Genomic DNA, 27,657 nt, shown 5'->3' with positions numbered 1-27,657 from the left:
CAGTTCGTTAAGTTCAAAATTGAAATGGTTGCTTTGGTCAGCTGCTTTTTAAGACTGTTTAAATATTTGATCAAAAGTTCATATTCAAACTTTATTTATATTAGTGTTGAACACTGATGTTTGTGCGATCAGACAAATTATATTTACATCAGAAAGTTTCTTTCACAAGTACAAAAATACAAATGTAAGAAAAACAAACTGTACAACATCATTTAATTCAACAAACAAGAAGCAGCTGCGTCTTCATCCAACACCGAGCGGAGACTTCCTGTTCTCACTCGTCTTCATCCTTGAACCACGGGTAGGGTCATTTGTGTTCATTCGTTTCCTTCACTCAGGTTTTTCTACGTCCCGTCAAAAAATTATTAAAATGTCAGAATAAAAAAAGTTTGTCCACATACACAATAACATGGACAGATAACAATAATGTAGAGTTTCACAAAGAGATGAGACTTAGAAAACTTATATTTTTAGAGAAAACAGGTTGAAGATTTGTGAGACTTAAACTATTTCTTTATTTTTATAGATATTCTTTTGCAGGGCACTTTCTTACGACCTTTAAATGAAAGTTAGAAAAATGATTTCAGATCAGATTATGTAAACACTTGAATGAAGCAAATCACCTTTTTTAATCCTTAAAAGGTTTAAAACATTAAAATGTTTGTATTGCGTGGTGAATTTGGTTCTGAGATTAACAACGTGAGCTTTTAATTTGAAAACTGAAGAGAAAGAACTTTCATGATGGTTGAGTCAAGGCCGAGGTTGTAGTCAGGGTCAGGGTCAAGGTTGAGGTCGGGGGTGTCACTGTTCACGCCCGTCTCAGGTGATCTTCAGAGTTCAGGTGTGAGACATCGAGGACTCAGACACGTGTCCACATACTTCCTATAACGTGACACACTGCAGGTCGACTTCTGGCTTTTACAGTTTTGCAGATGTGTCATGTTTGTTTGCGAGGACGTTAATATTTGAAATAACTTAATAAACAGCGATGACCAATGAGACACTGATCAAGCAGCGCCATCATCAGCTGGGCGGGTTTCCTCTCAGCCCGAGAGGAACCAGCCGCGGCATCGGCCTCCAGGCCGTCACTCCCTCCTCCCTCCGCTCGCCCACTGCTGCTCTGTCACTGCTGGCAGAGTCAAACACCTTAGCCCCTCCCACCTTCCTCTGCAGCAGAGGGGGCGGGGCCAGGGCATTACCTGTAGCGTTCCCATCGGTTGGTCCAGTTTGAGGTCCGGTCTGCGTCATCTCCGTGTGGCCCTGAAGACTTCCTTGCTGTGTCTCAATGGCAGCACTGTTGTCACTGTCCAACTCCAAGCTGTGGGTGTGGCCCTGCTCCTTGGCTCCACCCCCTGCGTGGTCCACCTCATACGAGACCCCGGCTGTGGAGACAGTCCGCTGGTTGACGGAGACGATCTCATTGAGGGACGTCGGACTCTCAGTGCCACCGTCGGCTCTGGTCTTTGGCCCCACACCCAGAGAACCGACCTCTGCCCCACAATCAACACTCAGTCCTGGGCACAGGGTGGAGGAGGAGGATGGGGCCTGGTCTAGGATCTGGTCTGAGGGGAGAACTGGTCCTGCAGAAACCCTCTGAGGGGGTTGAGGCAGGTGCAGCCGGTTTGAAGCCTCTGAGAAGGTTCTGGATTCTGAGGGAGAATCAGGTTAGAGAGAGGTTAGAGAAAAAACCAGAACATATGCTAGATTAGCTAGGAGCAGATGGGGGGCGGGGCAGTGAGCTGAGAGTGACCTGCTGATTGGTCAGACTGGGGACGTTGAGGGTGACCGAGGTTACTCCTACAGACAGGTAGAGGACACAACTTACTTTCAAAATAAAAGAAATGTGAAGCAGAGAAGAAGGTCCCAGTGCTCAGTCACTACCTGGTGCTGGAGCTGTCGTCTGCAGAACCATCAGCGGACTCAGGAGCTGTTGTCCTGGCAGCGCGGCACCGATCCGAGACAGAACGTCAGCCGGTACCAGAACCTGAAGAGGCGGAGCTTCACCAACACAAACAGCTGTTTAACACAAACATTAACTTTCCGTGTTCCTCGTCTGTGTCAACACACGACTGCTCATCACGATCACGTGACCTTATGTAAAGAAACTTAAAGACACAAAGCTGACTCACCAACTCACCTGATACTTACCTAACCTGCTTCGAATAAAGTCAATTTAAAAAGCTCAATGCTTAAAGTTTAATTACTTTTATTTGATCTGTATGAGTGGTGAGTAAATAAGTTCATGAGTCCCCTGATCGATCAATAACCCATCAACAAATCCGTCCAACTCACCCTCAGCAGTCGGGAGCAGAGATGATGATGATGGAACTGGTCTTCTACTGTGAGACAAGATGTTTGGTATCGTCTTTGGCCGGTAGTGAACCACAGGTGTGATATGGGATACAGCAAGAGGAGCAAGGCAGGACTGGGACACCTGCAGGATCCTCTGAGACATCTGGACAGGTGCAGGGACAGGTGCAGGGACAGACATCTGGACAGGTGCAGGGACAGGGACAGGTGTCTGGACAGGGACAGGGACAGGTGCAGGGACAGGGACAGACATCTGGACAGGTGCAGGGACAGGGACAGGTGCAGGGACAGGGACAGACACCTGGACAGGTGCAGGGACAGGTGCAGGGACAGGTGTCTGGACATGGACAGGGACAGATGCAGCAACAGGGACAGGGACAGGGACAGCTACAGGGGCAGGGACAGGGACAGGTGCAGCTACAGGGACAGGGACAGGTGTCTGGACAGATGCAGCAACAGGAAGGGGGACAGGTTTGGTAGAGGACTGGGCAGTGGTTGGAGGAACTGGGAGAGTCGGCAGCTGTACGTTCGATGATATGAATATGATGTCATTATCAATGTTGTTTCCTGTTGAGAGATAGGCAGGATTACTTCACCTGACCAATCACAGACATGGATAGTTAGATTGACAGCCGAGCCGAGGATCAAACTGTTCAGAGGAGAACACACCTACAGAATAAAAGAAACAGTTCCAGCTGCTGAATTCAGGAAGAACAGCTGGTAAAACATCTGGGATTGTTTTTATAGTCAAACAGTTCATTAGTTCTGAACATGTCATTTACATGTGTTCTCAGTGTGTGTCTGAGAACACATGTCGATTTTAACAGGTCCGACACTCTGATTCTATTTCTACTTGACATCAGCAGACACATGGAAAATGAGGTTTGTAAACAATTCAGATACTCGAAGGAAAATCAGTAGAAAACCGTGAAGAACAATAGAAACTAAGGAAAGGACATCGTTCTCAAAGGGACGTGAACGGATCGAGCGATGTCAACATGGCTCAGAAGGACATCAGAGACATCGACGTCAAAAACTTGGTATAAATCCACTGGTTCCCAGTGGAGTCTGATGTCGGGGCTGTGGTCACTGGACACCCCAGGGGCAGATATGGAGGCATGTTGTGTTTTTGCTGTTATCTCTAGAAACTCGAGTTTCTTCCTTCACGTGCTTTCTATGTTCAGTTCCTGTGGTCCGACTTCGTCTCAGCTGTTTCACAGACTCACAACTTGTGTTTATTATCGTTTGTACCTGTTGTAGCGATGGTTGAGAGGAAGTGGTCCCTCCTCTTCATCAGCCTCCTCTTCTTCTCGGTCAGATGTGCTTCCGTCCACCTCAGCTCCTGGATCAGTTGCTCCGCCTGCAGCACAGACACAACTCGGACTCATCAAAAGGATCTGACATGAAACATTTGTTCAAATATATTTGAATGAACTGGTGTCGTGATGGTTACAACTTAACAATACTGACGTAAGCCCAATTCTGCGTTAAGCTAGCCGTAGCCTGCGTGTAGCCTAGACAGAGCCTAGGCAGTACTCTGACATCTAATTGGTGGAAAGAACACGGGCGAGGTCTCTTTTCTTCTTTGTAGTCCTTTAAAAAGTAACTGCTCTTCAACTTCTATCAGCTCTGACATGATCCTCTTAGAAGCGCTCTTATTCTGAAGCAAACAGAACCCTAACCAGACACCAGCATAGAAACTCTACTGCCACTAGTGTTTCGGTGGTGTAATTGCCACGCAACCAACACACACATACACACAACTGAATGCTCTGCCCTGTGCGAAGGCTCCGTGTGAACCTACGGCGTAGCGTCAACGCAGAAGCACTAATTGGGCTCTTACTTTACTAAAAATAGGTCAAGCAGACAGTGAGCGCCCTCTGCTGGACCAGGAGATAAAGTACATCCGCTCACACAGTGACCTTTGACCTAATCCTAATGAAAACATCTTTGAGAGGGGCGCTAGTGAGCACTGCATGGAGTAGTCCTGTTTTCGAGTGGCTCCTCCACACTCTCGCTAAATATTTGCTAAAATCAACACTTTCAGAAATATGAGCGGACCCAGCAGAAACAAACCTAAGGAGAAACCTTCGCATCCGAACGCGAACCCAAAGAAAAGCGGCAAAACCGTTCCTACTATGGAAAAGGTTGGTGCCGTTAGCCCTGAGCTAAGCCCGGCTAACAGCCCAGGCTCCGCTGCTAACACCGATGATCCTTCAACGTCACAACCCACGCTGGCTAGCGTCTTGGCGGCTATTGGGAAACTGGACAATGACATGAACGCCAGATTCAACGCGCTTGATTCTAACCTTCAACAAGTTCAGACTTCCCTGGCGGACCACACGGCACGCATCTCCGACTTGGAGGGTTTTGCTAACGACCACGAGTCCCGCATCGCAGCCCTGGAGAAACGGTGCACGGAGCTATTGGAAACCAACAAGTCCACTAAACGTAAGCTAATAGACCTCGAGAACCGATCTAGACGCTGCAATATTAAAGTTACTGGGCTACCGGAAAAAGTTGAGAAAGGCAACCCGACTCAGTTTCTCGCTGAGTTCCTGCCGCAGCTCCTCGGGACCAATCATTTCTCAAGTGGACTCAAAGTTGACCGGGCGCACCGCATCGGTCCACCCTCAGCCGGCCGTCCACGCACCATGATCGCTAAGATTCATCACCCTCCGGAGAAGGAAAAAATCCTTAAGCTTGCCCGCCTGCAGGCTCCCCTGACCTTCAACGGCGCCCGAATCAGCGTATACCCAGACTTTTCACCTGAAGTCACCGAACAACGCCGCGCCTTTGCCGGGGCAAAAAAGAAACTGAGGGACGCCGGGATCAAACACGGTCTCCTCTTCCCCGCCAGACTGATCTTCAATCACGGCACGGAGCAGAAAATATTTCAGGATGCCACGGATGCCGAGTCTTTCATAGACAAATGTATTACATCCCCCGCCGCTCCGGTGTGAGCTCTATCCCCGCCCGGGGAACTTATTCATCCTGCTGCCGCTCCCAGACACCCACGTAAGACATTTTAGTGGTACCCGTTTCAGTTTCTCAGTCACACTAAGAATTGAGTGCTATTTAACTGCTAAATATATGAGTGTTTTTCGTTTACTTGTGTGGACGGGGCTACCGGTCTATTGATTAGCGAATCATGTTCTCTGCTTTAGCAAGGAGTATTATTCTAGTTCGACGGTTTCTTGCAGTGTTTAGCCGTTTCTCAGTGCTTATGTTTTTCTTGTTCCACCTCGTTTGGTGGGGTGGACGGGGGGGGGGGGGTTTAGTCTGTATGTCTTCTCGTTTTCCCTTTTTTCGCCTGCTCTTCTTAAATGTACCATACCTATTATGCCTTTCGATATGTTACGTCGTCATACATCTACTATCCTTCTGTGATCATTGACAACTCTCCTGCTCCGCCACAAGGTGGCAGTTTAACACTACTTAGCTGGAATGTCAGGGGTTTGCAGAGTAACTTGAAGAGAGGCAAAGTCTTCTCCCATTTAAAGTCTTTGTCAGGAGATATTATTTTTATGCAAGAAACGCATATTAAACATAATGAGCAATGGAGGTTGAGATGTGCTTGGATTTCTCAGATATATCAGTCAACTTTCTCCTCTAAGGCCAGAGGTGTAGCCATATTAATCAGACGGACCGTTCCATTTGAACATATTTCCACTGTCTCTGACCCTAACGGCCGCTATTTAATAGTAACAGGCCGCATTCTGTCACGGCATGTAACCTTTCTGAATATTTACGCACCTAACTTTGACGACCCTGGTTTTTTTAGGAAAGTCTTCAACCTTATTCCAGATTTATCATCCACTCATTTAATCGCGGGTGGTGATTTTAATACGGTATTGGACTGCTCTCTTGATAGACTCTCCTCTCGCCCCACCAGTCTCTCTAATGCCAGTATTGCGCTGAATAATATAATTAAGTCAATGAACCTTCTTGACATTTGGAGGCTGCAACACCCAAACGATAGGGACTTTTCCTTCTTCTCAAGCGTACATAAGTCGTATACGAGAATTGACTACTTTTTGACTGACGCCACTTTGACCTCAGATATAATTTCCTCCAAATATCATGATATCATAATTTCTGATCACAGCCCGGTTGAACTAAAAATAAATATTGGTGGGACCAAGACCGCATTTAACTGGCGGTTCAATCCTTTACTACTTAACAACATACAATTTCGCCAGCAAACAGCCAGCAGAATAACAGAATATTTTCATGAAAATGATACACCCGAGGTAAATGACTCCACTCTATGGGAGGCTTTTAAAGCTGTTATACGAGGACATATCATAGCTCATGAGGCTAAAATAAAAAAAGACAAGAAGAAAGAATTAATTGATGTCACAACTCAACTCAAACTATTAGAAAGAGACTACAGATTGACCGCCTCACCTTCTAAGCTTGTCGAAATAACCAAATTAAAGTCTAAATATAATGCTATCCTTTCTGACCAAGTCAGCTTAATGTTACTAAAAGTTAAACAAAAACACTTCGAGCTAGCCGACAAGCCGGATAAACTACTGGCTCGCCAGCTTAGGAACATCCAGGCTAGCAGAATGATTCATGAAATTAAGACCAAATCGGGAACCACTACTACAGACCCTGAGAAAATGAATGAATGTTTCCGTGAATTCTATGAAGATCTTTACACCTCAAAGTCTACCACTACTGCAACTCATACCTCTGAATTTCTCCGCACTCTCCACCTGCCTAAATTGAGTCCCTCTGCACAAACAGATTTAAATGCTGACATAACATTAGAGGAAGTTCAACAGGCAATCCGCTCTTTTCCTAGTGGAAAGGCGTCCGGCCCGGACGGATTTGGCATCGAATTCTATAAAGCATATTTAGACATTATAGCTCCTGTCATGTTAAGAATGTTTAATCATTCTATGTCAATTGGTCTGCTCCCGGAGACGCTTTACTCTGCCAACATCTCTCTGATCTTGAAAAAAGACAAGACCCAGACAGACCCCTCCTCATACCGACCTATTGCCCTCCTGGGCTGTGACCTTAAGGTGTTCACTAAAATTCTTGCAAACAGACTGAATAAATGCATTGCAGATATAATCCATGAAGATCAGACTGGATTTATTCCAGGCAGATTTTCTTTTTTTAATGTAAGGCGTCTGTTGAATATTATGTACACTAGTTTTGGTAAAGATTCTAAAATAGCTGTCCTCGCTCTTGATGCCCAAAAGGCGTTTGATCAAGTTGAGTGGTCGTATATATTGGCTGCAATAAGGGAGTTCGGTCTGGGGGAGAGCTTTGCCTCCTGGGTCAAAATGCTATACGCTCGTCCTACCGCTTCAGTTATCACTAACAACAACAGATCTCCTACCTTCAAATTACAACGATCTTGCCGGCAGGGCTGCCCCCTCAGCCCATTATTATTCGCTATTGCAATGGAGCCCCTCGCTGTCAGTATCAGGAACCACCCTTCTATTGCCCCAGTAATCCTTGGGGGGGTCGACCACCGTATCTCGCTGTACGCGGATGATGTAGTTTTGTTTTTATCCCGCCCAGAAGACTCCCTCCCCCCTTTATTAAGACTCATTGAAAAATTTGGTGAAATATCTGGCTACACTGTAAATCTGGATAAAAGTGAATTCATGCCCCTTACAGGTGATCTGGACCCAATTTTCCTTAAAAACCTGCCATTTAAAATTGTAACAGACAAAATCAAATACTTAGGAACCACAATCCCTAAAGACCCCAAGTTAATTTATAAACTGAATTTCCTGGACATGATTGATAAATTAAAATCGAATATCGAATCCTGGAGACTGCTACCATTATCTCTGATAGGTCGTGTCAATGCAATCAAAATGGTAACTCTTCCCAGATTCCTCTATCTCTTCCAGAATCTACCTGTTTTCTTGCCCAAATCCTTTTTTAAATTATTAGACTCACTCATTCTACCTTTCGTGTGGGGTTTCAAAACGCATCGTATTGCTAAAAAACATTTAACCAAACCCAGATCAGCTGGTGGCCTCAGTTTACCAGACTTCTGCCACTACTACTGGGCAGCGAATTGCAGAGCGTTAATGTATTGGCAAAACGCACATCAGGGTAATGTTACTGCCCACACCCCATCTTGGCTCGCAATTGAACAAAGTCTCCCCGTCAGTTCTATGCCAGCCCTCCTCTTCTCCTCAGCTCAACCCTTAAAATCCATTGCTGGAAATAATTTCATAGTTACAAGCTCTTTAAAAATTTGGTATCAAATAAGGAAATCATTTAACCTGCCTGAGATCTCCTCTTACACCCCTCTCTACCGAAACCACGCTTTCCCACCTTCATTGTCTGATAACACTTTCCTTTTCTGGAGGGATAAAGGTATTGCCACCATTGGGGACCTTTATCTTAACAAGACTTTTGCCACCTTTGCTCAGCTGAAGGGGAAATATACACTGTCAGACACGCACTTCTTCCGCTACCTGCAGATTAGAGATTTCACCCGCAAAAATATTCCTTACTTTCAATCGTTGCCAGCTCCCATTGAATTATACACTCTTTTGACTCGACCTCCTGATTCTAAGAAACTCACTTCGCGATTTGTTGATCTTTTCACCTCACTTAACCCGACCTCATCCCAGCACTTAAAGGAGGCTTGGGAGAAAGACTTAGCCTTGTCGATAAGCGACAATGACTGGGAATCCTACCTCGGTGATATTCATAAATGTTCAATAAATTCAAGGCACCAACTTATTCAATTTAAGGTTGTCCACAGATTACATTATTCCTGTACCAAACTCCATTCTTTCTACCCCTCTGTATCCCCAATCTGCTCGAAATGCCAGTCAGCTGAGGGAACCTTAGGCCATCTCTTTTGGTTTTGTCCCAAATTGAACCAGTTTTGGTCTGATATTTTCAAATGCTTTTCTGAGGTATATGAGTGTAACATTTCTCCAGATCCATTCACTGCAATTTTAGGTGGCTCCCAGCACCTTTCTATGCTCACCAACGAACACCGTAGGACTATACAATACGGCATGGTCATAGCAAAAAGGAACATACTAACTTTATGGAAGAGTGGTGAGGCGCCTTCCTTTAAGGCCTGGCTTTCAGAAACTACCAGTCTGCTGCATATGGAAAGGATCCGACACAATGTCTCTCTCAGCTCTGCAGCCTTTGATAAGATTTGGCAACCTTTCTTTTTATATTTGTCAAGAATGACCCAACAGTGATAGTCATGCTCCACTCACATTCCTTTCTACCAACGTAACTTCATGTTTTTGACTTCTATATAATGACAGGTATGTTCTGTAGATAATTGTATGTACTGTTTCAGAGCAGGTCCCCTTTATTTATTTTTTTTTAATTTATTTATTTATTTATTTTTCTCTGTCTCTCTCTCTCTTTGTACTCTCTGTTGTTTTTTTTGTTTTTTTTGCTGTCTGTACAATATGTGTTTGTCCATGAACACTTGTTCAATGTGTCTTTTTTCTGTCACAATATGCTTATTGCCTGTTTTATATATTGAAAATTTATAAATAAAATATTGAAAAAAAAAAAAAAAAAAACATCTTTGAGTCCAACTACACATTCAGGAGCGATAAGTAACAGTTTGCAGTGAAAACACAACAAAGAACAGGAAATAATGAGGAAGCGAGTTCTGACCTTGTTCAGCGTGGAGATCTTGGAAGTTCTGTCGTCCGTCAGTCCAACTTCGTTCCTCAGACCTCGGAACATCTCACGCATCTTCACTCGACGCCTCCTCTCCAACAAATTGTGAACCTGTCGCTGCGCACACACACAAAAGGCTCCCATCAGTCTACACAATATCTCACAATGAAAATGTACATACATTTACAAAGGGATTCAGACTCTTTGTAACTGAGCTCTGGTTCATCCTACTTCTATCGACCCTGATGTCCTGACTGTGCGACTCGTGTTGTGTAGCAGGTTTAAACGCGTCTCACAAACTGTAGAGAATCTAACCACGTCAGTCCGTGTCCTGACAACTTGAGATCAGTGATGGTGTTAAAGTGTAAAGTGAGCGCAGGTCAGAGGCGGAGCTTCAGGCAGCGTCTGAAGCAGCAGCAGTGAACCCCCCCCCCCCCCCCCCCCGAGTCGTCCTCCTCTCTGCAGGAGACCAACATGAACACATGCTCCTCTGCTCTCAACCAACCCGCTGTGAGTGGAGCTCCATACCAGACACATGATTGGCTCGGTGCAGCGCTTCTCTCATTGGCTGGTCATGTTGTCTATCAAAACATGGATGGAATGAGTTCTATCCATGTTATATCAACATGTCTTATATTTCTATATATACACAATTATTTAAATGTTAACAGGTATTTTCATAATTATGAAAACCATCAGGTGACATTTGGGATAAACAACGTGACCACGACAGAATAACGAGTGGGAACGAGATCTGAATCCGTTCTTTACCAAGAAGACGAGTGGAGCTGAAGTGACGAAGCCTCTTGATGAGAAACGTTTCACTAAAATCACACGATGTGGCCTCTGTAACAAGCTTCCATCAAACAGCTTCTTCTCCGGCTGAGCATCACACAGGTTCCCAGAATATCAACACACAACAAAAACTGGAGCAGAAACCTAATTAACATTTTCTCTTCAAATAAAATGTTTTCATCCGCTTCCCATCATTTCCTTTTTCTTTATATTCTCCCACAATTTAAAAACCTGCTTTGTTGAAACCGGAGCATCAAGCTGTTAAACCGCTGGTCTCCACTTTTCTTTATGTCTTTTCTTTTATTGTCTTCCTTCTCTTACCTGGTTGTCTTCGTCTCCAAAGTCTGACGAGTTTTCTGTCTCTCCACTTGAAGACCCTGCCAGGTCCAGCACCTCAGAGGTCTCTGGGGTAATGACCTCCATCTCATTGTCCACGCAGATTATGTCCAGGTCCACCAGGTCAGAGGCCACCTCAGGCTCAGCAATGGGGTGCGATGGGGGTAAAGGTGTGACCTCTGACCCTGAAGCAGGGGGCGGGGTCAGGGAGATGGTAGAGGTCTGGGATGTAGTGGGTTTCTGAAAGGCGGACAGCCCACCAGCAATCACAGAGTCCACTGACACCTTCACTGTTTTGCCGTTGAGCTCTGCCCCCTGACCTTTGGAGAGTTTGAGGGAGAGAGGGTTCAACAGGGGGGCGGGGGGGTGGGAGGAGCTCTGGAGAGAGGTGCTGGGAGTCGTCACCACCCGGGTGGGGAGTTCAGGACAGCTGATAAAGATCTGTTCCTTCTTGGAGTTGGTAGGAAGGATTTTAAAGGTGCACTTCGTCTTCTGAGACAGGAAACCAGTGCCCGGGCCAAGGGGGGGGGGACAGGGGGGCCCAGAGAAAGACTGGAGGCCAGACAGGGGGGAGAAGAGGAGAGAGGTCCGTGGTGGGATTTCAACAGGGAGTCCTGTCGCAGGGGGGAGGAATGAGGGGGGAGCACAACCTGGAGGGGGGAGAAGAAGTGGTGGGGGGAGAGTTAGAATAATTGTCTTTATATACAGTCGCTGATGGTCTCCAGGCTGGAACCGGCTCCAGTGCCCTGCTCTTGTTTGTGTAGCTGGTGTAAAACTGACTCTGAGCTAAATAAAGACTGAAGTTTATTCAGCTCACAACACAACACATCCCTGAGCATGGAGACCAACCACAGAGCTTTAAGAGAGGGACAGTGGCCTTCATGGACTGATCATGTGACACAGACACCACATGAATCATAACAGCGTCTGTGGACGTCTGACCCTGTCAGTAGTTCTGTCCCTTGTTCAGGCGTGAGGACTCACCTCTGGGAACAGGCGGAGCTGCTCTCGTCTTGCTGATGGGAAGAAGCTGGACCAGCTTACCATCTGGAAGGCGGTAGTACTGCCTTCCATCTGGTGCTGTGAGAACATGTTGCAGGACCATCCTCTGACCGATGGGCAGGAGGCCCTTCACCCCAGGAACAGAAGTGACAGGTGTCACCGAGACTCCCCCAGCCGCAGGATTCTGGTTCAACCTCACAGCAACAGCCCCGGTCCTCGCCCCCTTAGGTGCTGATTGGTCGAGAACTGTGACACACAGACGTCTTGAGATGAGATGATATGATCTCCATTCAATGGTTCAAGTGTGAAACTGCTCAACAACAGACGTGGTTAGTTTTATATGCTATCACAAAACAAGTATTTGCTAATCCTCAGGTTAATGTTAGCATTAGTTACCTTTATTCTTGAAAGCTAAATTGCATTAGCCAATAATCATGTGGCACCAAACAGTCAAATCCACGACCCACAGCTCCCCAGCACAAGTAGGTTGCTAATGCTAAGTTAGCGTTTTGAAGTCCAACATATGGAGCAGGAGTCTACAGCTAGCTTGTTAGCAGTAATGTGAGGTGGGTCCTGTGTCAATAAAGCTTTGCAGAACTGTACTGTTAATGTTCTGTTGGTTATGTTTAAATAAAATATTTCTTCTGATCAATCATCGCAGACTCAAAGCTGCTAGCTCATGGCTGAATCTGGGGCAGAGGTGAAAGAGTCCTATTCCCTGACGGAGAAGTTGTGTCCTCACCTGTGGCAGAGGGGGGGGCGGTAGCTGCTGTGGTTGACGGCTGTGTTTGGGGTGGGGTGTAGTCGGCAGCAATGATGTTTGAGGAAGCCAAGAAGTTAGTTGGGGGGGTCGGGTCGGAACTCTGTGTCTGAGGAGGTTTAGAGGATTGGGAGGACGACGAAGAAGATCCTAGGTGCTTCCTGCTGGACCCCACCCGGCCGGTCAGATAGGCCGCCAGGCGGTTTGCCGGATGGAGCGCCCCCATCTTTCCTAACTGGATCTTAGCCAGAGGATAGAGTTTCCCGTTGACCTGAAAAAAACAACCACACAGACCTTTAATGTGTTTGCGATGACATTTAGAAGAGTTGATGTCCTCAGGCTGTTAAGCTTGGAAACTTTATAATATGTTATAATATCCGAGGTTCTTATGAAACCATATACGAGTCCTCACCTGGACCAGGTGGTCGGCCCCTCCCGGTTGTCTTCTTCTGGCTGAGAGGAATCCAGCTGGGGAGATTCCTGTTAGGAACGGCAGAGCCAAACTGACCATCTCCTTCTTTTCCTTTCGTTTCTTTCCCCCCCCACTCCTCTTGCTCCCCTTGTTCATCAGTGTTGAGCCTTTCTCCTCCTGGACTTCACCTTCCTCTAGCTCCTGCTGCCAGTCCTCTGGAGGCTTCTCCTCCTCCGTGATCTCCTGCTGCCAGTCCTCTGGAGGCTTCTCCTCCTCCATGATCTCCTGCTGCCAGTCCTCCGGAGGCTTCTCCTCCTCCGTGATCTCCTGCTGCCAGTCCTCTGGCGGCTTCTCCTCCTCCATGATCTCCTGCTGCCAGTCCTCCGGAGGCTTCTCCTCCTCCGTGATCTCCTGCTGCCAGTCCTCTGGAGGCTTCTCCTCCTGGACTTCACCTTCCTCTAGCTCCTGCTGCCAGTCCTCTGGAGGCTTCTCCTCCTCTGTGATCTCCTGCTGCCAGTCCTCTGGAGGCTTCTCCTCCTCTGTGATCTCCTGCTGCCAGTCCTCTGGAGGCTTCTCCTCCTCCGTGATCTCCTGCTGCCAGTCCTCCGGAGGCTTCTCCTCCTCCGTGATCTCCTGCTGCCAGTCCTCCGGAGGCTTCTCCTCCTCCCTGATCTCCTGCTGCCAGTCTTCCGGAGGCTTCTCCTCCTGGACTTCACCTTCCTCTAGCTCCTGCTGCCAGTCCTCTGGAGGCTTCTCCTCCTGGACTTCACCTTCCTCTAGCTCCTGCTGCCAGTCCTCTGGAGGCGTGTCCTCCTCCGTGATCTCCCACTGCCAAGCCTCCAGATGCTCCGCCCCCCCGCTCACCTGTCTCAGGTGGCCCTGCAGAGACACGAGACACATTCACATCACATCTCATTGTTTAAGGTGCAACATTTGCTTGCATGGAGATCCCTCCTCCTCTCATGCTCCAATCCTTTGTGGGGTCCCCCAAGGCTCTGTCTACTGGCTGGACTGGTTTCGGTTCCATGTTACGTTTCTGTGTTTCCTCACAATTTAGAACTGTTCCAGACTGATACTCAGAAAACGAACCTTTAGATCTACAGTAAGAACACTGAAATAAAAATAAATGAATACAACTTCCTTCAGTCGCTTCACAATAAAAGCCCTCCGGAAAAGTATCTTAAGTGTGATTTGTATCTTGCCGTGAAAAGAATATGGTTATAAAAGTACATTATTAGAAAATAGTGAAAACGGTTTCCCAGTCATTTCCAAACATCCAGTTTGTCCAGAGCTCAACGAGAATCAGTTTCTGTGACAAGAAGCACACAAACGACACAAACTGACACCACTGACACAAAGTGACACAAATGACACAAACTGACACAAAGTGACACCACTGACACAAAGTGACACCACTGACACAAAGTGACACAAACTGACACAACTGACACAAAGTGACACAAACGACACAAACTGACACCACTGACACCACTGACACAAACTGACAAACGACACAAACGACACAAACTGACACAAACTGACACAAACGACACAAACTGACACCACTGACACAAAGTGACACAAATGACACAAACTGACACCACTGACACAAAGTGACACAAACGACACAAAGTGACACAAAGTGACACAAACGACACAAAGTGACACCACTGACACAAAGTGACACAAAAGACACAAACTGACACCACTGACACAAAGTGACACAAACGACACAAACTGACACTACTGACACAAAGTGACACAAACATGTTTCTACTTGATTTTCTTTCGGGTTGATGCCGGAATTTGCAAAGTTTAAACCAGTACCTCTTGCTGTAGTTGTGGTTTCTCTGTCCTCTGGTTTCCCAGTCGTTGTGGTTTTGGTGGAGCTGCTGGTTTCTCAGGCTCTTCAGTGGGTCTGGTGATGTGGACTATGTGCTGTGTGCAGCGGCCTCTGCCGCTCTCCTCCACATTCTGACTGGTGGGACGTATGAAATACTTCTGGAGCCAGAAAGGTTGGTCCAGTCGGTCCTGAGCCATTTCCTCGCACAGCCTCTTCAGCACGTAGTTGCGGTCGGTGTCGGTCGCCCACTTGCACTCGGCGATGATGATCAGACGCTTGGAGGGTTTCGGGGCCGGCTCTGGGGGGGGACTCTGAGGCCGCACGGGGGAAACTGGCTGAGCTGCTTTGTATGAAAAATACAAGAAAAAAGTTCAATACAAAACCTGAGTCAAACATTTTCAGAACATCATAAGAAAGAATGATGTCGGTCAGTGGGTAAACCAGGCTGACCCAGTCCCCATGATCACAGAGCCTCTGGAATCCCCTGGTCTCATAAACACGCTGTAGGAACTAAACATCAATCAAATGTGTAGATGACACACGTCTCAAGTTGTGATGTATAAAAACTAAGTGTTCAATTGAACATTAACTCTGAGACGTGTCAGAACATTTAGAAGAAGTGAAGCAGATTATCGATCCGCTTCATCATCAACATTGAAATCCGACGTGTTCTTTGTTTGTGAGACAGACGTCTACACATCAATCAATCAAACTATATTTACACATACTCGGTGTCCACCTTCACGACCTCCCAGCCTGGAGGGGCTGTGATCATTAATTCTTTAACTCGTTTACTCTTTCCCTCTAACACTATTACTCTTTGACTCGTTGATGCTACCTCTGGTGTGACTGAACCTACCAGCAGGAGGACTGGGGGCACTGGTCTTTGCTTCCATCAGGGGCAGGTCTCTCTGTTTCACATCTTTCAGTTGAACAGATTTAGGCTTCAGGATTTTCTTGGTGTCCTAAAGAAGGAGATGAAACACAGATCTGCCTTTGAATCTATTCTTAACTTTATCTATAATAATACATGTTATTGATATAGCACTTTGAAACACAGTTACAGTCTTTCACAGATGTAAAAAAACACAACAAGCTGAAGTTATCCTCTTTATTGCTGCCTTTGCCTTTCATGGTCTTACCTGTCCCTCGGACTCTGATGAGCATGATCTCTGTGCTTGTGTGAACCCCCCCCCCTCAGGTAGAAGCCCTCCACACAAACACATTGAACAGATCTTTCCTGGTGTGAGTCTTACCGTTTGTTTCCAGCTCTTCCTCTTTCCTATGTAACCTCTGACCCTGGCACAGCTGCTGTTATCACTGCTCTCCTGAAAACAAACACACAAGATTTGAAGGTTGTGCTTCAACTGTTGATAAACCAGCTTCAATCACCAACCTGCGTTTTTAAGCCTCCACCAACAAGCAGAGTTTCAGTCGAGCCACTAGGTGCAGGTGCCACCAGGGTTCACTTTTGAAGCTGCAGAGGAAATGACATCATGACTGTAGACGACTGACTTACAGAGCTGCGGAGCACAGATGCTACGTCAGGGACGGATGTCGGATCTGGATCTGAGTCTCTAGCATCCTTCCTCCACAGAATCCTGACCCGCTCAGCAGGCTGGGAAACGCTGTCCACCTCCTTTAGAACTACAAATCAGACAGGAAGCTAGAGGTGAATTCATCTGCAGTGTGCAGGTGGTGCTGTGTCATGTGTTCTCTTGTAGCTGTGATGTATTTGAACCGGAGGTCACACCTGCTAACAAATCTGTCCTGAGATCAGCTCAAGTTCACTTGTTCACATCTGAATGTGTCTCCTGTGATCACACCTCACTTCCTGCTCTAAAAGCATACAAACAGGTATGTCATTCACATTCATGAATATCAAATGATGTGTTGACCCGGTTTACACATGTGTGTCTGAGAGAGTGTGTGTGTGTGTGTGTGTATGTGTGTGTGTTTAAAAGCGTCATCACCCATCAGGCTCCAGACTCTGTCAGGTTCATTTAGTGAACAAGTCCCCCTCAGAGGAAAGTCAAGAGCTGAGGCTCAAACCAGATCACCAGCGCCACCTGCATGCTACTTACTGTAAGCCATCTTCATCCTTCTCCTCCTCCTCCTCCTCTTCCCTTTGGGGGAGGGGCTTGAGTCTGAGCCGTCGAGGTTCTTGAGGAGGACGACCTTCTGTTTGAGGCAGCTGCAGCCGAACATGCAGCAAGGCCGGCCGCAGTGACTGATCCTGGAGCAGTGGGACAGACTGGAGCAGACACAGCCCAGCCTGCAGAAGTCATTCAGGCAGGGCGGCGCTCGTCTGCGGACCAGCTGGACGGGAGCGGTGGGATTCTCACTGACGAAACCCTGATGGGAAAACAGAGCGTTACAGAAGACAGTTCAAACTCTATCCTCAGTGGTACTGAAACAAACTTCCTGGGAGAGGGAATCCTTACATGCTCTCTCTGTGGTCAGTGTGATCAGAGCATGTCAGGCCCTGTAGATCTGAGACCAACTGTGATTGGGGAATATGAGACTATTCTAATCAAATGTGAGGATGTGAATGTTGTTGAGTCTCCATCATCAGAGTTTAAACCTGCACACAGTGATGCTCCTGTTGAGCTCTCCTCACGTTTCTCTACAGATGTTCTGCTGAGTCATGGAAACTTCTGCCGACTCATTCGTCTGCTCTGTTTGAAATGTTGCCTTCTTTATTAACACTGCAATCTTTCTTGTTTAGAAGTTTGATGCAGATGTTTCAGGACAGATGTTACCTGTTCTCATTAACCTGCAAAGGAAAACTGAAAAGAGGGGATATGATTGTGTCTCATCTGTTATTGATGTCTGTCCTCAGGCATCAGGGATTTTCACCAAACGTTGTCTTTACAGTTTGGTCTCTTTGCACTTTGTGTTGACCTGTGAAGCTGAATTCTTCTGATTTTTATCATCTAAATTCAAATTAACACAGAATGTGGAACTCGGTTCGAGCCCAGTGTGGATGGTTCTCATCAACTTCAGCTGACTTTTCTCTGGGTCTTTAACAGAGTGAGAACAGCCGTGTCTGCCTGGGTTTGAGTGACATGTCTGAAATGATATTTGCATCGGACACGTTTCTGGACCAATGTTTTTACACTGCACACGTCTGTAATCACAGAAAACAAGCAACGTGTTCGAGGGACAATAAAACAAACTCAGTGCAGCTTCATCCACTTCATCGAACGTTAGCTTCAGAAACTAGAAACAGAACGGGCTCAGTTGGTTTCTCTCGGGGGGGGGGGGGGGTCAGATTGAAAACCTTAAACGTCTCGGCTGTTCTCTCACTCGCTCGGTTCCACGGCTGCTTTTCTGCGTCACGTTGTTTAACGCTGCTTTTCATTGGTTGAAGGTGGATGAAGGAGCGCTTGTTTCGATGCAGCTGAAGTGCTTGATTAAAATGTGGCCGGGAGATGATAATTAAAAAGTAGAATATAGATGGAATTTATATATATATATATATAAAAGCTTCTGTGAGGATGGTTTGTTTATCTCTCACATATATTGTCTGACAAACGTTGAGTTTACTAAAATAGAAAACCGTCATTTGACTCATTACTGCACTAAAAGAGAGTTTAGAAATCTGTGTGGTCTCTTACCATTAGTGTGAAGAGTGATGTCAGGGCAATGGCGGCCCGCTCACTGGTGATGCTGGTCCTGGGTCGGCCCTCCCACACCACTCCGTCCTCCAGGTCCTTCTGTCTAAACAGAGCTCGGGTCATCACAGGTCTGCTGTCCTCATTGCCCTGATCGGCACCAGCCCCCAGCTCAGAGTCCGACTCTAGAGGAGCCTGGTCCTCTGAGACATGCGGCAGGTGGGCCGTGGTGCCGGGGGGGCTGAGAGTCTGGCACAAGGACTTGAGTCTCCTTCTCCTATTGGAGGTGGGGGTCCGAGGGGACAGAGTTGACAGTTCTGAGAGGTTGAAACTGAGCTTTCGTTTCCGGTGTTTCTTGGATTTGTGAGGTTCAGTGACGGCTGACGTGGGCTCTGATAGCGGGGGGGCTGCTGAGGTCGGGACTGGAGGCTGTTTAGGCTCCAGGTTTGGTTCAGCTGGACTTGGTTCAGGTGTTGAAACTGAAGCAGCTGCCGGTTCAGGTCTGAGTTTGATCATTTTAGGACCTTTGTGTTTCCTCTCCTTGCTGGAAGTCTTGGTCTCTTTGAGAGAGGGCTTTGATCTCTTGGAGGGGGGGATGAATCCAGATATGAGGTCTGAGGTGGGGGAGCTGGCAGTATGTTTTTTCAGTACGCTGTCCAGGGTTCGGACGTAGCTGGTGCTCCTGGCGGGGAGCTCGTACACCACCGGCCCCACCACAGGCTGAGAGAAGCTTGCAGCTCGCTCGTCGATCAGCTTCCCCTCACTCTCCAGATACTCGTCCAACATGTCGCTGCAGAACGCCGACAGGTTCTTCTTGGGCGGATCTGAACTGGGACCAGCTGCATAACAAGACAGAAGTAGTCAAAGTGAAACCAGACTTATTTTTCACATTTAGGAAGGAGACGCTGAGATCCAGGATTTAGTATCTGAGAGTCACTGCTCTGAAATGGTGAAGAACTGAGATTGTGTAGTAAATTAATGTCTTCCTAATAAAAACTATAAAGTTGTTATAATAATATGATTCAAATAATACATCAGACATGATAACAGCACAAACACTGAGATCAAACCAGGAAAGAGACTGGGAAGGTTCACAGGAAGTGACCACAGTGGTTTACCTTCAGGTGTGGCTGATGAAGGAGTGGGCGGAGCCTCCGACGCAGTGAATTTCTCTCTCCAACCTTTAATCTGAGTGATGTCGGTGGTTTTTCCTGTTCTGGACACAAACGCTGCAGAAACAACAACATTGGAACAGCTCCATTAATGGATCCAACTGGTCCTCACAATTCTAGAATAAAACTAAACCACAAGATGAACTCCTTCCGTCCCTGTGGCCTCGGATCATCTAACTCTGATCAGCTCATTCTTGAGCCCAAGGGACAACTGGTGAAAAAGAAATCTCCTGAAGAAAGACTTGAGATATGATGGTGAAGAGGCCACACATGTTTGTGAGGTCACAATGACCTTTGACCATTTATCCTGGAGTCCAACTGAACATTTGAAGACCTCACGATGATCAGAGAATAGTTACTTATCCGATCATTCACATAGAAGAAACTGGATACAAGCTCTTTTTAAGTGAATGTGTTTGTAGCATTTGGGCTGCTGGTCCGAGGCAGGATCCCCAGCTTTATGGAAACCTAACTCAGGCCAGTGTGAAGGAACTAACCCTGAGATGGAGGCAGCTCCAGGGTCACGGGCTCCGGAGACGCTCCAGGGGAGATGGGCAGACAGACTCCCAGGTACTGCAGGTCTATGGCCAGACTGGGATCCAGAAGGTTCATCTTCAGACCCACTGAGTTTTCAGAGACAACCACAGTCAGTCAGGTTTTCAGTTTGTGTCGATGGGAAATGTCGTTTATCTTCTTCAAAACTGTGAAAACCTCCACATAACCCTGAGAACAGCCTCAAGTCAGATTCCTGCAGCTCAGCTCCTTTCCTCCAGCTGTCAATCTGAGATGCAGGCATCTTCTTTCCCAGCAGGGATCAGACTGATCGACTCATTATCCTCTTTAATATCCCTCCTAACAACATTTATAGATTTATCACCTTATACTACAGCTTTTCATACAATGGCATTCTTGTAACCACGATTCTATTTAATTAATTATATTATTTTGTTTCTTTTATTTCAATTCTTCTGATCAATGTTTGACATTCATCTTTGCTTTGTAAACTCATCATTTTGTCTCATAACTTTGTTCTGAAAAGTGCTACATTTATAAAGTTGTTTTCTTTCTTCTTCTGTTTTTTCAGACAGTATGTTTGGCTCCCTCAGCTCTGCAGCGCCCCCTCTGGGTAGGGTCAAGTCCTGCTGGATGTCTGTGTTGGGTGTAATATTGAAACATGGTCGGGCTGATACGAACCTTCCTGCAGCACAGGGTGAATGACCTGTTTGTGTTTCATCATCTTCAGGTCCGTCAGGAGCGTCTTCTCACAGCTACTGATCCTCTCCACACTCTCTGCTGGACTCCCACACGTTGTCCCGTCATCATTCACTGGAAATAACAGTTCAAAGAGATTCTAGCCCTTGTTTGCTAAAATTTAGTTTCTAGTTTGTTATATTGAGCTACTTCCAGGTAGCACAAGTTCTTTTAACTCATAATTAAAAAATTATTTTCTACTTCCTGTTACCTCCAAGTTAGCTTGTAGTTCCCATTAGCATGTTCTCCCTGCTCACTTACGAGTTAGCCTGTAGTCTGTGTCAGGACCGATATGTGCTATGAATAAGTCAAACTGAGGCTGGGGATTAGCCTGTTAGCTAACCGGGAAAGGTACAACACTAACTCAGAAATATCTAAAGCTATTGTACAGATATTTTTTCCTTTATTATTGGAGCTTGGGAAGCCGTTTCACCCTGCTCCCTGTTGTTATGCTAAGCTAGGCTAACCATCTCCCTCAACCCTCACTATTGTAGACACTCAGAATAAATATACATTCTTATTCTGTCAATATACATTCAGATTTTAAATCACAAAGAAATGGTTATCTGACTGTAATAATATGGTTAGCAGGTTTTCACCATTCTCAGTTGTGTTGGCAGGTGGTGGCCGGTGACCTTCAGGTGTCGTCTGGTTGTGTGAAGGTTGCGTGACCGTTTCCTCAGGGGAGTCTGCAATGTGAAGTTTGAGGGCCTCCTGAAACACCAGGTTTGGCTTTAATCAGCGGCTGCAGAGTTTTGATTTGATATCAACTGTTTGTCTCTATATCCTCTCTACCTGCCTTCACACTAACTGATCTCCTCTTTGTGAGCATCAGAGCTTTAAATCAAAGGACACAACAGAAAGAATTCACAAAACAAGAGTGGAAGATTATCCCCATAAGGACATTTCAGAATCCAGTTAGCTACATAGAGTTTACATTACATTTAGCGGCTGCTTAACCTGGTCACAGCAGATCTGCAAGTGTATATATATATATATATATATAGTGCTAGAAGGTTTTAGATCATTCAACAAAAAAACCTGATGTGAAGAAGAAACGCTAGTTTCCAGTTCCCACAGTTCTGTTCCTCAGTGACTGTTTGATAAAGGCTGTTTAAAGAAGAGAGACAAGGAGCTGCAGACGGGTTGGATGGAACAACTCACAACATTGATCAATAATGGACTATATGCTGTGTTGACACAGTTTGTTGGTGTGAATGTTTACTTGGAGCGAAACCTATCATCCAACTGTGTGTTTTGGATTTGAGCATCAAGTTTCCACTTCAGACATACTGGTAACAATGTGCTACAGAAACGTCACTGGGAAGTTATAACAGCTTTAGTTTTACCTTGGATGTGAACGAGATGAATAACTGCTCCTCCACTTCCTCCAGGTTCGGCTTCATGCTAGTGTAGGTGGCATTATCAACCTTCTGGTCCATATCCATGTTGGCAAGCTTTCGTTGGCGGAACTTCTTCTGGTTCTTGCAGGGTTTCTTGGCTGGGCAAGGTTGGAGTAGCTGAGAAGGTTCATGTGCAATTGCCTCTACTATCGTAGGAGGTGGGCAGGTAACTGCCACTGCCTCAGAATTAGAAAACTCCACCCCCATCCCAAGGTCATCATCGGTGGAGAAAAAATGCACAAGGTCTGCGATTGAAGGCGTAGGTGATAATCCATCTCCATCTAAAGAATAAAAAGTTGGAGACAGTGGCAACTGCAGAGCAAGGGGGGACAGTTCTCCTGGGAAAGGCAGCAACTGTTCGTTCTGTTGAAATGATAAAGTAGGATCATCCAGAGCCATAGATGTGGAGGTTTCAAGAGTTTGTGGTTCTGTGTGGGTGGGGGTCGAAGAAGGCAACAAAGGTGATGAGATAGATACTAAAGAAAGTGGCTGTGATGTGGACTGAAATGTTGTGTATGAAGTGTCTATGTACGGCTCATGTGTAGGTAACACCGTATGCCATTTTAACAAAGTTGGAGTAGAGTATACATTTTGTGATAACTCTTCAGGGGGTACTGCTCTCAGAGTCGTTTCAGAGGTAGTGGAGTTCAGTTCAAAAGCTAACGAGGCAGGCAGGGCAGCTAAAGGCTCTGGAGAAGTAGCAGCTGACAAAGGCTTGAAGCCAAAAGGAGAACATTCAGGGTCAGGGAGCAAAGAATCAGCCTTTATGGTGGGGGAGTCTGAGGGTAGTGTAGAAGACTCTGTGAATGGTGGTGTTTGTGGTGAGTTCAGGGCAATTAACATTGTGTCAAGGGGCGGTGACAACACAGGAGATGCAGAAGAGCTAGCAGGAGTTGAACAACTGGAGGATGAAAATGTTCCATGGGTACACAATTGCTGATCTGAGTTTGGTGGCACTGGACTGTCATCTGGTACGGCCATGTTGGAGCCTGGGTTTTCGAATACTGAAATGGAGGCCAAGTGACCATCAGCCCTCGGTTCCTTTGGCTCTACATTGCCTACAGCATCTAAACATGATGGACTAGAAGACTGAAAGGCTTCTTTAACTGCTTTTCCAGGTGGATGAACGTCTGCAATGGCTTGTCCTGAGGCGTGGTTGTTAAATTTTGTTATATTGCTAGTGAGATCTTTCAAGGGAACATTAGCATTGCTGGCATGATCAGAGAGGACACATGTAGAGTTCTCAGCAGAACTCTGTGACTCGGATGAAAGTACTGGGGGAGTAGAACCTGGACTATTCTTGGACTTTTTAGACTTTGTCAAATGCTGCTTCAAAAAAAGAGCAAGGGCTGGTAGAGGTAGAGGTGCCGGTCGTTTATGCTGCTTTATATTCACCTCTGATGGAAATGCAGGTGTAAGTTTGTGGTTTGAATCAACAGAGGTTTTCTGGGACACCACTGGAACAGTAACGACCTTCGTGACCTCAGAACAATCCGAGCTAGCATTGTCCTTGCAGTGGTGTAAGTTCAGATTGTGCCTGTCCTGTTTGAATTTCCTCTTTGACATTAACCCATTTTCACAGTTCTTTACACACAATGTTTCACTGGGTGTTTGGTCCTTCTTGGAGACATCTTCTCTTTTACTTTCCGAAGCTGTGGTTGTAGTGTTTGTGAGCTCCGCTCGCTGACAGGTGCTGTTCTTTGTGTCCAGCTGATCCAGGTTACATCGTTGCAATGAAACGTGAGCCTCTCGAATAAGTTCAGAAAACAACTTTTGAGATGGTTGTGAACTGCTGCTGAACGAAATCAATCAAACAATACAAAAATGATATTAGTGATATTCTTTAACATGACACTTGTCTAATCATAAACTGCTGAATGTAAATATGACAGAATTGCAGCAAAAGCTGTTAAACTCACAAACTAGAGAGGTTTCAACACCAATACCAGCACCGGCAATGAGTCTGATACTACCGGCAACATTGTGCTGTTTAGTAGTTCTTTCCAACTAGATAACAAAAGTTGTATGTAATGCATTTATAGAATATTAAATACTTGGTGTCGACAGGGGGAAATTTGTCAGAACATTTCTATTAATAATAGCTGCTGCACCAATGTGAACTAAATTCACATTGGTGGATGCTGCCAATTAAACTCCAGATTAGCCAATAACAGCCAAGCTTCTTGCCACAACTCTGGTTCTATTGCTTGTTCACGCATAAGGACTTTTACACTAGGGAAACTAACGGCTGCCGTTCATTATAAATAGAACCTCTAACTTCAAAACACCAACTCACAATTCAAGACTTTGCAGTTAGTTTAAAAGCTTTTCCAACAAATTTGTGAAGAGCCAATCAGCACAGTCAACAGGGTCGTTTTTCAAAATAACTTCAAAAGCTAAGGGGAAGTAAACTGAGTCAAGAAAACGCATCCATCGGTAAGTTCGATGGCCAGTATGAGGTGAAGATTTCACCTTTGAGGGGTGGCACTAATATCTCCACTATTAATCCATCAAGCATTTGAAGAGCCAGCGCACAAATTAACACAACAAATTCAGAAGAAAGGGAAAAAAGAACAAACTGCAGCATCTGTTAAAACACATAACTTCCTAAAGGCCCTAGCATTGGATCAGCACTTGGTGGCGGCTGATCAGCAAACTCCAGGTCTTTCAATCAGGGAGCAACATGTTATCAGAACATCTCTAATCTCATGCAAGCCTGATGTGTGATACAAAGACTTTGAAGAGCATGCCATCTTCTCTGTCAAAGTAAAACTCTTACCACAAACTTTCCTCTGGAACCTGGGCAGCCGACCGATCTCCACTGGTGGTTGAATTCTGTAGGTCCCTTGACACCGGAGGTTTTGAATCCATTGCTTTTGAGCTTCTTGGTTTATGGTTTGCAAGCAAACATTTCAAGCTCTCTTTCACAGGACGATGTTCAGTGGTTGTTGTGCCTCCAGCTTTGTGCAAGTCTTTGCCAGAGTTGAATTTCAGCTTTAGGCCCAGCGAACTGGAGCCATCCTCCTTCAGTCCTTTGGCAAACGGGTTATAGTCGACTTTGAGCTGAGCAAAACGTGAGTTCTGGTAAGCGGTGACTGCCATGAACTCAGTCTGAGGGAAACTGAATGTGACAACACAAGGAGCATTTAGCTTTATGTCTTTCGCTGCTTTGTCAGTTTGGACTACGTGCAGTCGTGGAGAGTAGCGGTGCATGGGCTGCAGGATGGTGTTCCCCTCTTGCTCTGACATGTTGTTGGTGAGCTTCAGTTTGTAGAAGGACACTGGATTCTGCATCCAGTGTTGACCTGCTGATGGGGACTCTGGATGAGCGAATGGTTTACTCTTCACTTGACATTCTGCTTTCCCTGCAACCTGCCAGCTCTTGCCAGTCCACTTGTACCGACTGTTGTCTAAAGGTTGAATGTCCATGACTAGACAGTACTTCTTAGATGGCTGTAAGCCGGAGATGCGAAAGCGGCAGTAAGGGAACATCCTGCTGCCTTGTTTAGTCAGAATCATCTCTGTTTTACATCTGAAGAACTCATTCCACATGCTGTTGTTGTCCAGCGTCACTCTGATTCCTTTGCAGATGATATCAGGTGACATGTTGTCTGGATGAGGAGTTAAACTGGTGGGATACTTCACAGCAGGAAAACCAGCAGGAGTCCCGACACCTTCCTTCGATGGATACATGTTGGCTTCAATCCCGTCTGCCTCTTCGCTGGTCACATGGGTGCTTCGTTCCATCTCGCCTTCACTTGCTTCCCCTAGTTTGGGAACAACCAGGCATGCAGAGGGATGGGTTCCTGCAGGTGCTGTTGCAGAGGTGGGTTCCCCTTCTTGATGGAACACCATGCCTTTCTGCTTCTTCTCACGAGCCATGAACAGGTCCCAGACATCGAAATGACTTGAGGCAGCGCTTATTAAACATCTGTTTGATGATTCAAGACTGTACCCTGAAAGAGCAAGGGACAAACTTCCGTTAGCCATTTTAAATTTTACACACCATCGATGAAAAGAAGCTTGAGCAGGGCCCGAGTCCTGACTCATCGGGCTCTTTGTGATTGTACTTCGCAGCAGTAACTGTGCATTTGAAGGCTTTCTAGTTCAGAGACTTGGAGATCTCTCATTGGTTCTCATTTTTAACTGTAGGCTACTCTTTCCAGTTAACTGCCGTTTACAAGCCTCCGATTTCTCAGACGTCCCCGCCCTCCTGCTGCTAGAATAACTACGCCACCAACTTTGGAGTAATCTGCCGCGGAAAGTAGTCCTTCCTGTTTACCTGCCAACTGGTCCTCTCCACCGGACCCAACTGCCCTTTGCAGTTTTCACTTCACTTTGCAACAAGACCCCAAAAAACACAACGAAACCAAAATCACCGCAGCGAGACAAACACAACGTCAACCAAACAACACATGTAGTGTCTCCTTCAGTCTGATGGTCCCAGTGGACGCGCTGTTGTCTTCAGGGTCCATGTGTGGACAACGACCAGCTACAGTTAGCGCTGAGCGATGCTTTCAGTTTGTGTAGTTAATGTCAACAACACAAAACCTCCTCAGGAGCTTTGTCCTCAGAGACACATGGGACACGTAAACTGCAGCAGTTTGGTTCCATGAAGGAAGAAGTGCTCCACGCTTACAGCTAGCTGGCTAACTGTAAGCTAGCTAGCTGACTAACTGTAAGCTAGCTAGCAGGTCACAGTTAATTAGCTAGCTAGCAGGTCACAGTTAGCTAACTGTAGCAGGTCTCAGTTAGCTAACTGTAGCAGGTCACAGTTAGCTAACTGTAGCAGGCCTGGGCATCCCACGCATCACTAACGTGCACAGTCGGTGTGCACGCGCCTCGGCACCGCGTGCCCGGTCGGAACACGGTTTACCTTGCGGGGCTCGCGCACAGTTTGGACGAGCACCGTGAGTCCGAGCGTCAGCGTCTGTTTCCCGTCGAAGCCCTCGGCTCTTTAACCAGGACGGACCCGCACCACGCGGTGTCCTCCGCCCCGCGTCATCTGACGGCTGCTCCGGGACTGCGCAGCCTCGGACGCCATGTTGTTGTTGCCGCCACCTGGTTCAAAACTGGTGTCGGCCTCTCACGAAGCGACGAGCCGGAGGA

The 27,657-nt window shown here is 46.4% G+C and overlaps 1 protein-coding gene across 6 annotated transcripts; it reads right to left on the bottom strand.

Moving 5' to 3' along the window:
• Positions 1-77: 77 nt before the first annotated feature.
• mgaa (MAX dimerization protein MGA a) lies at positions 78-27,550 on the bottom strand. 6 transcript variants are annotated; one of them, XM_053433974.1, is made up of 23 exons: positions 27,425-27,550; positions 25,328-26,504; positions 22,495-24,343; positions 21,745-21,859; positions 21,089-21,220; positions 20,392-20,517; positions 19,841-19,951; positions 18,726-19,561; positions 17,190-17,460; positions 16,625-16,752; positions 16,362-16,433; positions 15,965-16,070; positions 15,090-15,448; positions 13,263-14,141; positions 12,833-13,121; positions 12,073-12,336; positions 11,074-11,738; positions 9,952-10,074; positions 3,562-3,670; positions 2,512-2,877; positions 2,293-2,475; positions 1,882-1,998; positions 78-1,649 (listed from the first exon to the last, which is right to left on the bottom strand). In XM_053433974.1, exons 2-23 carry the CDS (start codon positions 26,428-26,430, stop codon positions 1,024-1,026), a joined length of 8,829 nt encoding a protein of 2,942 aa, XP_053289949.1. In that variant the 5' UTR covers positions 26,431-26,504; positions 27,425-27,550; the 3' UTR covers positions 78-1,023. The 6 variants fall into 6 exon arrangements, with proteins under 6 accessions (XP_053289949.1, XP_053289950.1, XP_053289946.1 ...); XM_053433975.1 differs by having other exon boundaries at positions 2,293-2,877; positions 13,263-13,978; positions 14,033-14,141; XM_053433976.1 differs by adding an exon at positions 1,751-1,797 and having other exon boundaries at positions 1,403-1,649; positions 2,293-2,877.
• Positions 27,551-27,657: the final 107 nt, after the last annotated feature.

Source organism: Pleuronectes platessa, chromosome 11, assembly GCF_947347685.1.
Source record: "Pleuronectes platessa chromosome 11, fPlePla1.1, whole genome shotgun sequence".
NCBI lineage: Eukaryota > Metazoa > Chordata > Actinopteri > Pleuronectiformes > Pleuronectidae > Pleuronectes > Pleuronectes platessa.
This window is presented reverse-complemented; position numbering and strand designations above follow the sequence as displayed.

What these genes read in the sequence shown, in the direction of transcription:
- mgaa (XM_053433971.1), bottom strand. Translation starts at nt 26,430, where the DNA reads ATGGCTCGTGAGAAGAAGCAGAAAGGCATGGTGTTCCATCAAGAAGGG. An exon ending in TCACCCTGTGCTGCAGGAAG is followed by an intron (nt 20,518 to 21,088) that starts GTTCGTATCAGC and finishes CTGAAAACTCAG; the next exon opens with TGGGTCTGAAGATGAACCTT. An exon ending in GGAAGAGCTGGAAACAAACG is followed by an intron (nt 16,071 to 16,361) that starts GTAAGACTCACA and finishes CTCCTTCTTTAG; the next exon opens with GACACCAAGAAAATCCTGAA.